This window comes from Bos indicus, chromosome 28 (assembly GCF_029378745.1).
Source record: "Bos indicus isolate NIAB-ARS_2022 breed Sahiwal x Tharparkar chromosome 28, NIAB-ARS_B.indTharparkar_mat_pri_1.0, whole genome shotgun sequence".
Lineage (NCBI taxonomy): Eukaryota > Metazoa > Chordata > Mammalia > Artiodactyla > Bovidae > Bos > Bos indicus.
In genome coordinates this window covers 24,793,691-24,806,087 of record NC_091787.1, presented here as the reverse complement: position 1 = coordinate 24,806,087, position 12,397 = coordinate 24,793,691, and the positions used below count along the sequence as shown (strand labels likewise).

The window sequence follows — 12,397 nt, the reverse complement described above, 5'->3', positions numbered from 1 at the left end:
TTAGTGTTAGAGTAGAGTGTCTGAGAATTATGTCAACTATGCAGTGAGCAGTTGATGATCTTGAGTAAGTCTTATTAAGTTGGGGCCTTCCAGGGCAGTAAACATCAAGCTGGTTGCAGATTAAAATCACCTGAGGTGGTTTAAAAATTCCTGTGCCTGACCAGTCACAACAGAATCTCTGGGGGGTGAGACCCAAGCAGCACTGGTTTTTAAAGCTTCCCAGGTGACTCTAGTGTAAATCAACATGGAGAATAGCTGCGGTTTTACTGAGACCGGTGAATGTTGTTAATAGAGTCCTGACATATTTTATTTTCTCCCTCAAATAAAGCAGCAATATGGTAATCAAAGTCCCCATCTTACCTTAACAATGCATTCATTATGCAGCCCTGTGGCTGGCATTTTCCAACCACACAGTGCAGAAAGTAATAACATTAATAGACTTTATCAAGTAACATAAGAACTTCGGAGTAATAGTGAGAGAATAGCTAACAGCCGGATTCTAAACCCTGAACTTCCTTTAGAAGCAATATGACACACACAGCTTCACATCAAGGGCTTGTGGAATTGACTAAATCTACTTGTCAAAGTCTTAGTGTAAAAAAAAAAAAGCCTTAGTGTATTTATCCCATATTCCCATGTAATATTCTAGAAGAGTTTTGAAAAAAGTTTTAAGTGATTTATGCACTCAATTTTTACCAGGAATTAATATTATTCCTCAATGTATTCCTTCTCACCTCTAGTACATTCACTAAACTCCAGACTTAGGATTTCTCTCTCTCTTTCACTATTAAAATATATTTTGCATGTTATTTATATATTTGGAAAAACTAGGAAATATAAATTTAAACAAAAAGCTTAGCATAGTTCAAAGCAATATGCTTCAGTATGAAAGGAAGAAAAGGAAGTCTGCGATCAGGGATGCTCTCTAGCGTCTCTCAGTTCATTTCTGTGCCTTAGACCTGTGAGATGAGGCTGGTTTAATACCTGGTCCAGGACAACTGAATAGGTATTTAAAGATTGGTTTGCTAGTTTTCTATTCTGTAGACTTGAGGATCTCCTTTCCTGCAGGTTAACTTAGCACTTTCTCTAGTGCATAATCAATAAACATTAAAATGAAATGAAAGGAGAAAGTGTTGTTCCGCCCTTTGAATTTTTTTACCCACAGCTAGAGACAGCGGGCACTTGAAGCACCTAGAAAGAACACAAGTGAACTCAGGAAATATCAGAGACAGATAAGGACTAAGCCTTATAATGCTGACCACAACTCAGTAGGCATGTAGCCTGTCGTTATGTATTCTACAAATGTTTGTTGACACCTGCTGTGGGCCAGGCTCTAGGGTAGGGACGGGAGGTACCGAGACCAATAAGTTTGCCTGTCCTTGAGGTGCTTAGAGTCTAGCAGGGGAAATAGACGCATAAACCTGATCATTTTCCCATAGTCACCACAGAGGCCGAAAGACCAGGTACTAGGTTCCCTGGGGACCAGAGCATGGAGCAACTTGCATTTTTATGGGTGAGAAAATACTTCAGATTTTAAGTTCAGGGTTTCAAAGGAACATTCTTTTTCATTTTGTTTTGTTTAAAATTACTTAAAATTTGACTGAGATGATACTATGAAAAACTTGGTAGACAGACTAAAGACTAGATAATTGTACTTTGAAGTTTTAAAATACTTGATAAGAGACTGCTGAAAGAAAAGGAAAACTTTCTGGGTAACAACATTCCCAGAACTTCTACAATATTCTCAAGTGTTTTGTCATGGCCCTTCTAGATAAGTCTATTTTTCAAATCTTCACTTGAGGAACACTGTGAAAGTGAAGTGAAAGTGTTAGTGGCTCAGTCATGTCTGACTCTTTGCAACCCCATGAACTATAGCCTTCCAGGCTCCTCTGTCCATGGGATTCTACAGGCAAGAATACTGGAGTGAGTTTTCACTTAGACATAGAAAGTGTATAAAAACAATATTTTAAAAAATGAAATAGATACATTACAATGACAGCTATGTTAAAAGCTATAGGAATTCCTGATCACCTATTCGAATAGGTTATCGGGCTGTGGTAGTGATAAGAGGTGGTTTATTGTCCTGTAAACCTGCTTTACTAGTTAGTGAAAATAACATACCAACAAAAGTAAGGAGCCCATATTTATTCTCCCTCATATTCTAACAAAACCTTAAGATTGTGTGTGTGTGTGTGTGTGTGTGTGTGTGTGTGCGCTGTTAGGGCAGAGCTTCTCAAATGTGTAATTAACCTTTTGGACTGGGAAGTTCTTTATTGTGTGAGGTGTCATGCCTGTTATAAAATGTTTTTCAGGTCCTGGGCTTTGACCCACTAAATGACAGTAGTCTTCCCCTACTCCCTGAGCCATGACAATCAAAAATTGCCCCCAGTTGAGAACCATTGTTTCAAAAGATACCTTGTCTAAAGAAGGTTTATTCTGGAGTTTTCCTGTTTAAATTATCCATAAAAACAACTTCAAGGCCCAGTGTATACATTTATTCCATTTCAGCTGGCATTTCCTGGCTATCTACCATGAGAGGGACACTGCTAGGATCAAATGGGATGCTCATAGATGTGCATTTTTATTCTTTTAAACACTAATAATCATTTCCAGTGACAGCAAGGAGGATTGGCTTCACACTTTTAAGTAGGAAAGCTTAGTTTTAGTTCCTAAATTACTTGCTTTTCTGGTTTTCCTGGGTAACGTTAGGTATAACCAAAAGCCACTTTTATAGCTTGGTAGGTTATGTATTTAAATGAAAAAAGGTGTAAGCAATCCTGAGTTCAATCCATGCTTTAACTCACATGCAGTGGCCATTTCCACACTTGGCATCCTTTCTTAGAGAGGATTACTGACTCAGTGTGACCAGACTAGGTCAGAGACTCCTGGGGTTTCTAGAGAGTTGCAACCTTGTATCTCAGTTTTATGCTCAGAAGAAGGATGCAGAGTGCAGAGATGATTCTTCCAGGACACTGAAGCGTTTTTCTTTGCCAAATATTTGAAGGAAGAGAGCAATGCAAAGGAAGAGGAAATGCTAGTGTGGTAATCTCTGCTTCCCAAGTACCCTAACTGACTTTTGGAACAAAACTCTTAGCTGGGGGCAGTGATTTCAGGCACGTTCAGCCAGACACATACTGTGTTAATTGGTTTTCATATTGGTTTTCATATTTCATTTCACCCTCACAACCACTTTATGAGTAGGTTTTATTATTAATCCCCGTTTTACAGATGAGAAGACAGAGGCAGAGAAAGGTTAAGCAGTTTATCTAAGTGGCTGACTTCAGAATCCCACCCCACGTCTGCCTGACTGCAGGGTCCATGCCTTTAACCCACTATATTCACTACTGGTGCTTCCCAGGTGGCACAGTGGTAAAGAATCTGCCTGCCAATGCAGAAGACGCAAGAGACGCAGGTTTGATCCCTGGGTCAGGAAGATCTTCTGGAGGAGGAAATGGCAACCCACTCTAGTGTTCTCACCTGGAAAATTCTATGGTCAGAAGAACCTGGCAGGCTACAGTCCATGGGGTCACAAAGAGTGAGACACGACTGAGCTTGCACACGCACTCACTACTGGAATATTCACTACTAGATACTCTCCCACAGTGCCCCTTCCCAGTTGGTAACATGCATCAGCCTTATAATTCACTCAACGCCTGTCTTCCTCACTTCCGGACATTCTATGAGATCTTAATCTATTCTGACTTGTTCCAACATCCAGGGCCTGGCACACGGGAGACACTAAATATCTGTTGAGTGAAAGTGGAGATAGTATAATCAATTGTATTATGCAGAATCTTCTTCTAGGGGTTCTAGTAGAAGAAGCCAACAGGTATTTATTTATTGATTTTCTTAGTTTATTTTATTATTTGTGTCTTTATTGCTGTAAGCAGACTTTCTCTAGTCGTAGCGAGCTGGGGCTGGCTACTCTCTAGTTATGGAACCTGGGCTTTTCATTGAGGTGGCTTCTCTTGTTGCAGAGCACAGGCTCTAGGTACAAGGGCTTCAGTTGTTGTCGTTTACTTGCTCTGTGGCGTGTAGAATCTTTCTGGACCAGAGATCGAACCTGTGTTCCGGGCATTGGCAGGTGAATTCTTGTCCACTGCGCCACTGGGGAAGTCTTGGCCAACGATCATGGATCTTTTGTTTTCACTCATGGTGTGGAATGGGCAGGGCATGCAATGCAAGTATGTGCTTTAGGTTCTATGATGGAGCTGGAGAGACAAGGCATATAAGATCCATTGTTGTTCAGTCGCTAAGTTATATCTGACTCTGCATCCCCATGAACTGCAGCATGCCAGGCTTCTCTGTCCTTCAGTCTCTCCCAGAGCTTGCTCAAACTCATCTCCATTGAGTCGATGATGCTATCTAACCATCTCATCCTCTGTCATCTCCTTCTCCTCCTGCCCTCAGTCTTTCCCAGCGTCAGGGTCTTTTCCAACAAGTCTAGCTCTTCACATCAGGTGACCAAAGTATTTAGGAACAACTGAAGATGACTTGCAGCTTGAGTGCTGCATTGTGTGGATATAACTTTGCAATCAGAAACCCAGTGTCTCAGAAGGAATCTCCTGTTTCTTCCTGAATGATTTAGAACTTTCTACATCCAAGTGCTTTTCCTTTGCTAGAAAGAAAGCAGAGGGACAAATGAACAGACAGAGAGCGAGACTGTCCTGTTTAGGCTGTCATATTTTTAAACTGCCACAAGGTGGGAGTATTTTAAAACTTTACTGTGCTTTTCTAATTATTAATCTTTTGCGAGCTGTATGGTTGATAGAACATCAGTGTCCCAACACAGTGCATTGCATTGTTTCAGAAAAACAAACATGGCTCTCTTTTTACTGCTGGAAACTTGACTCTTGTGAGATTGGCAAAGAGAAATGGATATTAAAGCAAGAGAATTAACAGTTATTGGTTCAGCTTGTAACTATTGTGTGTTACATTTGAAAATAAGCTTATAGTGTAAAATGGAAACATTTTATATTTTTGGTTCCAATACAAAACTTCAGTATTGTTAATGAATGTAGTCTCATTCTTTTTTTTTCCCCTAAAGCTCTCTAAGTTGAAGCAATGTTAATCTTCTCATGATTCACCATTATTTTGCTCTTTGGTTCCAGTGTAGAAATTCAGCCACTTGGTGGTGCATACTGAGGGCTGCGACTATCAAACTTTTTATTATCTCTGGCACCTCCGGCAAATAGCAGATGTATTTTCAGTGTCCTGGGACAGAAATTCAAATTGTAGCTGGTGAAATATACCAAACCAGAGAGGATTAGAGAGCTGATGGTCAGTGGAGTGTGTGTTTTAACTGGTGTGCAAAAAAAGCCCATTTGCAAAGGAATCTACTACCAAAAGATGGTGATCTTAGCTAAAATGTGAAACTCTTTAATACTTTTAGAAACTCTGGTCCTAAAGGTCGAGGGAAGCAATAGGCAAAGAAAGGAAGGACAAGGATAGGAAGTTTGGCCAAATCAGATAGAGGAAGGACTGGCAAGCACTCAGGTTCCTGCAGTCAAGGAGACAAATCCATGTTTTTCTTCATCAGCCCTTCAGTTACCTTTGAAGCTGATGATTGCAGACTCAGCCCTAGGAAATTAAATGGCTCCCAGTTTCATTAAGGTGTTATATGCATGAGCAGGTAGGCCAGTTTCCATGGAGAACATTCTACAAACCATGGAAAAGCAACTTGAGCTCACTTCTGAACATTGTCTTGTTGGCCCCAGCAGCACTCAATCTCCTCTACTCAGGTAGGACTTCTCACTCCCTAGCCCCACAGGTGTCCACAGGTGTGACATGTGCTCATTCCACTTCATTCCTACCATCCTAATTCTCCTTACTTCAACTTGCAGAATCCTAGAGAATCAAAGATATAACGGGAGGAGAGCAAAGTGCAGTCAAGTGACTTGCCCAAGAAGCATCTCTAATTCAAAACTTTTGCCCAGTTTTTCCTGTCCAGCTCACCCAAATCTGACCTTTTGCTAGGTCCGGCTCAAGTCCTCACCTTTAAAGTCCTAGGGAACTTAATGTTAAAATCCATATATCTCAGTTACATACTCTTTGGTGTGGCCTACTGCTGCTTTCTGTATCTGTCTTGACTCCTCAGCTGACAGGCTAAGGCTCTTGAACCCAGGGCCAGCTCTTATACATCAGGGCTCCCCAATCGTTAATGTGCACACAGATCATCTGGTTTCTGTTTAAGGTGGAGATTCTGATTCAGAAGGTCTGGGGTGGGGCTTGAGACTCTACATTTCTGACAAATTCCCTTGAAAGTGGTGCTGATGCTGCTGGCTCAGCGCAGCATGGGTAATTGATTGATGGCTCCTTTTCCTCAGAAATGTTGCAGGAGTCCATTTTATCTGATAGAAATTGGTTTTTCTGCCTGTAGCATGTTGAAGGGATAATAATAGTTTCTTTGTTATGGGGAGGTAGTACAGTATGTCAAGTTAAAGCGCTGACTTTGAGCTACTCAGAGTAAAAAGGTAACATTTTTCAAGTACTTAATTATGTGTTGGGCACTCTGATGAGTGCTTTATATGCATTATTGGATTAAATCTTTTGAAAGAAAAATGGTAAGTAAAAAACAAACAAAAACTCATTGTGTTCTGTTTGGGTTTTCAGAAAATAAGTATCAATTTCTTAAGTGATTTCTCTTTCTGTAGGGCTACAGAGTTTCTACAGATTCTGAATACAGTGCTCTTTTAAGAAAAGCTTATGGAGAAGGAAATGGCAACCCACTCCAGTGTTCTTGCCTGGAGAATCCCATGGATGGAGAAGCCTGGTAGGCTTCCGTCTATGGGGTCGCACAGAGTCGGACACGACTGAAGCAACTTAGCAGCAGCAGCAGCAGCCCTGGAATAAAAGCTATGACCAACCTAGATAGCATATTAAAAAGCAGAGACATTACTTTGCCAACAAAGGTCCATCTAGTCAAAGCTATGGTTTTCCCAGTAGTCATGTATAGATGTGAAAATTGGACTATAAAGAAAGATGATCGCCGAACAATTGATGTTTTGAGCTTTGGTGTTGGAAAAGACTCTTGAGAGTCCCTTGGACAACAAGAAGACCAACCAGTCAATCATAAAGGAAATCAGTCCTGAATATTCATTGCAAGGACCGATGTTGAAGCTGAAACTCCAATACTTTGGCCACCTGATGCAAAGAACTGACTCTTTGGAAAAGACCCTGCTTCTGGGAAAGATTGAAGGCAGGAGAAGAAGGGGAAGACAGAGGATGAGATGGTTGGAAGGCATCACTGACATAATGGACATGAGTTTCAGTATGCTCTGGGAGTTGGTGATGCACAGGGAAGCCTGTCGTGCTGCAGTCCATGGGGTTGCAAAGAGTCGGACACAAATGAGTGAATGAACTGAACTGACACTGTAGAGATGGAACATACTGTGTAAATATACAAAATAAAAGCAAAAGGCTGTATTATGATTAAAAAAAAAAAAGAAAGAAAAGCTTAGTAAGTCTGCTGTGAGGATTTTTACATCAGCTGATAGTTAAGAAGTTATGACTAATTTTTCGTAACTGCTGTTTTGTGTCTTATATGCCTTTTCTCAATACACAAACTTCAATAGGTAAACATCTTTGTAATGTTGTATGAGTACACGGAAAAAGAGTTCGAGTCAACTAAAAGACAAGGATGTTTAACTTGACGTAACTCAGATAAGTAAATTCTGAACTTATTAGAATAAAGTTTCAATTCTTATTTCTGGGTTTCAGAAGCTCAAGAACAATAAGTTTGGCAAAGGCAAAAATGCATTTATCTTATCTTGAGATTTCTCTTTTTATAATTAGTTTTTATTGGAATATAATTAATATCTTGAGATTTCTTTAGAATTCAGAATATAAGTAGTGAGCATCTTGTTGATTAAAAAAATTGATTTTCATTCTCAAAAAGAAAATATATGCTTCAACCCATTTTTTTCCTTGAGTTAAGAGGAATGTGTGTATGTGTATATGCATGTATATTTGTTAGGATATTACACAAACTTTTTGTGTTTAATTTTTTTTATCTGTAAGTGGATAAAAATATCTATGTTGAGTGTTTTAAAAATGCAAATTAAATGAATACTGAATTCTCTCAGCAAATGTTTATTGAGCTCCTACCATACCAGGATAAATACAAGCATTGCTCTAAACCAGGACAAAACAAAGTAGCACAGTGGTGCTCTCATAGAACTCTGAGTCAGAGGTTGGGGGTACAGCCAGTAAAGGGGCATAGTAGATAATTTCAGGTGGTGTAAGGACTGGGAAGGAGACAGCAGTCTGGAAGGCTTCCTGGAGGAGGTGATCTCTGACTTGAGCCTGACTCATTAAAGGGAGTGTAACATGCATAAAGGAGGTCAGGGTGGTCCAGTCTGCTCAGAGTGGGCACCTAACATCTCTTCATCCAACAGAATGACAGACTGTGGAGTTTCTGTTTGTAACAATTGTTTTTAGAAGAGAGCACGATCTCTCTGATAGACTAGATAGTAATCTGACAAAGGATAGCCCCGCCCGGTAGGTTTTTCAGAATCTGCTCTAGCTTCCACAGCTCTTCACATGGTGCTACATGCATGGATTTCTGAAAAACAATCTTTATAAAAGTGCCTTAAATTTCTTCGTGATTATTTACTTTAAAAGTATATGACTTTTGAAAAAAATAAATAAAAGTATATGACTTTTTAAAATTCTTTTTTACATTAAAAAATTTTAAAGTATATAACTTTTAATATTAATAAACTTTTTTTTCTTACTAGTGGTAGTTGCTGTTCAAGGAAGTCTGATTTGTGTTTCTGGAATCTCACTAACCTTTTGCTTCTAATTTAGAAACTGGATGAAGACTTGCATCAAAAAATTGCAAAGGAGATGAACCTCTCTGAAACGGCTTTTATCCGAAAGCTACACCCAAATGACAACTTTACACAAAGTAAATACACTTTTTTCTTTTCTTTTAAAACAATTCCTGAATGGTACCAGAAACTGTTTTTCCAGTGGGGGAATAATATTTAAGAAAAATGTCCATTTATTCTTTGCATGCAGATAAGGAAGGTGGGGGAACTTCTAATTTGATTTTCAGTTCATCTAAGGGAGCAGATGCTGATGAATTTGAATGTTTCAGATCCAGATCTAGCATTGCAGAGCCCTAGAAGTCTTGCTTCGGAGAAGGCAATGGCACCCCACTCCAGTACTCTTGCCTGGAAAATCCCATGGATGGAGGAGCCTGGTGGGCTGCAGTCCACGGGGTCGCAAAGAGTTGGACATGACTGAGCGACTTCACTTTCACGCATTGGAGAAGGAAATGACAACCCACTCCAGTGTTCTTGCCTGGAGAATCCCAGGGATGGGGGAGCCTGGTGGGCTGCCGTCTATGGGGTCACACAGAGTCGGACACGACTGAAGCGACTTAGCAGCAGCAGCAGCAGCAACAGAGGTCTTGCCTAGACTTTGCTCCTCCTTTTCACAACACGTTTCAGTGATTAATTACGCTAATGCAATGTTTAGAAAATGAAAACTTTCAACCCCCTTGTACGGAAATGATCTTGTCTCTCTTTGGTTTTTCCCCTCTGAAGGTTCCTGCTTTGGATTAAGATGGTTTACACCACAGAATGAGGTTCCTCTCTGTGGCCACGCTACCCTGGCTTCTGCAGCTGTGCTGTTTCACAAAATAAGTAATATGATTTTCTTTTATGAACTTATCAGTTAGTAAATAGAAATATTTTTAAAAACTCTCGTACATTTTTTCCTGTGAACCAAAGTGACTGGTATAAAGACTGCAAAGTTTATTTCACATGATTTATTATGTAGAAACAAAAACAGCAACCTTCAAGAACACTTTGATTTTTCAGGCATGTTGAATAGCCATAGTTGCTGTTCTCTGAAATGCCATTTTCTTTTGCTTATAGTTTATTTTATTTATTTACTTTTGGTTGCGCTGGGTCTCTGTTGCTGTGCATGGGCTTTCTCTAGTTGCGGCCCGCGGGGGCTACTCTGGTTGTGGTGCATGGGCTTCTCCTGGTGGCAGCTTCTCTTGTTTCGGAGCACAGGCTCCAGCAGTTGTGGGATGCGGTCTTAATTCCTCTATGGCATCCTCCCTCCCAGACCAAGGATTGGACGCATGTCCCCTGCATTGGCAAGTGGATTTTTATCCACTGTATCACTAGGGAAGTCCTACCATTTTCTTTTAAATAGGAGCTCTCTGGTCTCTGTGACCAACACAGGAGGACGGCTTGTAAGGCAGAATAGGTATTTAACATGACATAATACTGGGGAACTAAAAGACATACTTTTCCCCAAATGTGTCCCCATGCACACTGAAATTCATTTCACAATAGAAGCTTCTTTATCCTGAATTTTAAATATTCATGAGGTAAACTATATACATTTACCCTGTGAAGAAAGGATGCAGTACTTTAATCCTACCAGTTCCCATCTCATCTACACTTGGTGTAATAAAGATCAGGGCTTTGTGGGAACAGGGCAGAGGGGAGATGCCTGGAAATGTCCTCAAAGTAGAGACAGAAGCAGCCATGAAAAAGTGTAGACAACAGAAAGTCAAACAAGGAAGTAACCAGGATGATATGACAGAGGGGTAACTGGGGGAGTGGGGGATTTGAAAAAGAAGTTCTTTTTGGAGTTACTTCAGTTCAGTTCAGTCGCTTAGTCGTGTCCGACTATTTGTGACCCCATGGACTGCAGCACACCAGGCTTCCCTGTCCATCATCAACTCCTGGAGCATACTCAAACTCAAGTCCATTGAGTTGGTGATGCCATCCAACCATCTTATCCTCTGTCGTCCCCTTCTCCTCCCGCCTGCAATCTTTTCCAGCATCAGGGTCTTTTCCAGTGAGTCAGTTCTTTGCATCAGGTGGCCAAAGTAATGGAGCTTTGGCTTCAGCATCAGTCCTTCCAATGAATAATCAGGACTGACTTCCTTTAGGATGGACTGGTTGGATCTCCTTGCTGCCCAAGGGACTCTCAAGAGTCTTCCCCAACATCATAGTTCAAAAGCATCAATTCTTCGGTGCTCAGCTTTCTTTGTAGTCCTACTCTCACAGCCATACATGACTACTGGAAAAACCATAGCCTTGACTAGATGGACTTTGTCGCCAAAGTAATCTCTCTGCTTTTCAATAGGCTGTCTAGGTTGGTCATAGCTTTTCTTCCAAGGAGCAAGTGTCTTTTTAATTTCATAGCTGCAGTCACCATCTGCAGTGATTTGGGAGTCCAAAAAAAATAAAGTTTGTCACTGTTTCTACTGTTTCCCCATCTATTTGAAATGAAGTGATGGGACCGGATGCCATGATCTTCGTTTTCTGAATGTTGAGTTTTAAGCCAAATTTTTCACTCTCCTCTTTCACTTTCATCAAGAAGCTCTTTAGTCCTTCTTCGCTTTCTGCCATAAGAGTGGTGTCATATGTGTATCTGAGGTTATTGATATTTCTCCCAGCAATCTTGATTCCAGCTTGTGCTTCATCCAGCTTGGCATTTCTCCTGATATACTCTGCATATAAGTTCAATAAGCAGGGTGACAATATACAGCCTTGACTTCCCAATTTGGAACCAGTCTGTTGTTCCTTGTTTGGTTCTAACTGATGCTTCTTGACCTGCATACAGATTTCTCAGGAGGCAGGTCAGGTGGTCTGGTATTCCCATCTCTTAAAGAATTTTCCACATTTTGTTGTGATCCACACAGTCAAAAGCTTTGGCATAGTCAATAAAGCAGAAGCACATGTTTTTCTGGAACTCTCTTGCTTTTTTGATGATCCAGTGGATGTTGGCAATTTGATCTCTGGTTCCTTTGACTTTTCTAAATCCAGCTTAAACATCTGGAAGTTCATGGTTCATGTACTGGTGAAGCCTGGCTTGAAGAAGTTTGAGCATTACTTTGCTAGCGTGTGAGATGTGTGCAGTTGTGTGGTCATTTGAACATTGTTTGGCATTGCCATCCTTTGGGATTGGAATGAAAACTGACCTTTTCCAGTCCTGTGGCTACCACTGAGTTTTCCAAATTTGTTGGCATATTGAGTGCAGCACTTCCACAGCATCATCTTTTAGGATTTGGAAGCCTTCCCTGGTGGCTCAGACGGTAAATTGTCTGCCTGCAATGCGGAGACCCGGATTTGATCCCCCAGTCAGGAAGATCCCCTGGAGAAGGAAATGGCAACCCACTCCAGCATCCTTGCTTGGAAAATCCCATGAACGGAGGAGCCTGATAGGCTACAGTCCATGGGGTCACAAAGAGTTGGACACGACTGAGCGACTTCTTTCTTTCATATGTAGAGTCTTCTCTTGTGTTGTTGAAGAGGTGCTTGCTATGACTAGTGTGTTCTCGGCAAAGCTCTGTTAGTCTTTGCCCTGTTTCATTTTGTACTCCAAAGCCAAATTTGCCTATTACTCCAGGTATCTCTTGACTTCC

The 12,397-nt window shown here is 40.8% G+C and overlaps 1 protein-coding gene across 1 annotated transcript in view; it reads left to right on the top strand.

Moving 5' to 3' along the window:
- PBLD (phenazine biosynthesis like protein domain containing) overlaps positions 1 to 12,397 on the top strand; it is a 35,076-nt gene that overhangs the window by 13,036 nt on the left and 9,643 nt on the right. The window contains exons 3-4 of the mRNA XM_019953798.2: positions 8,809 to 8,908; positions 9,552 to 9,650. Of these exons, the coding sequence (XP_019809357.2) occupies positions 8,809 to 8,908; positions 9,552 to 9,650 (199 nt within the window). The remainder of the gene's footprint in view (positions 1 to 8,808; positions 8,909 to 9,551; positions 9,651 to 12,397) is intronic.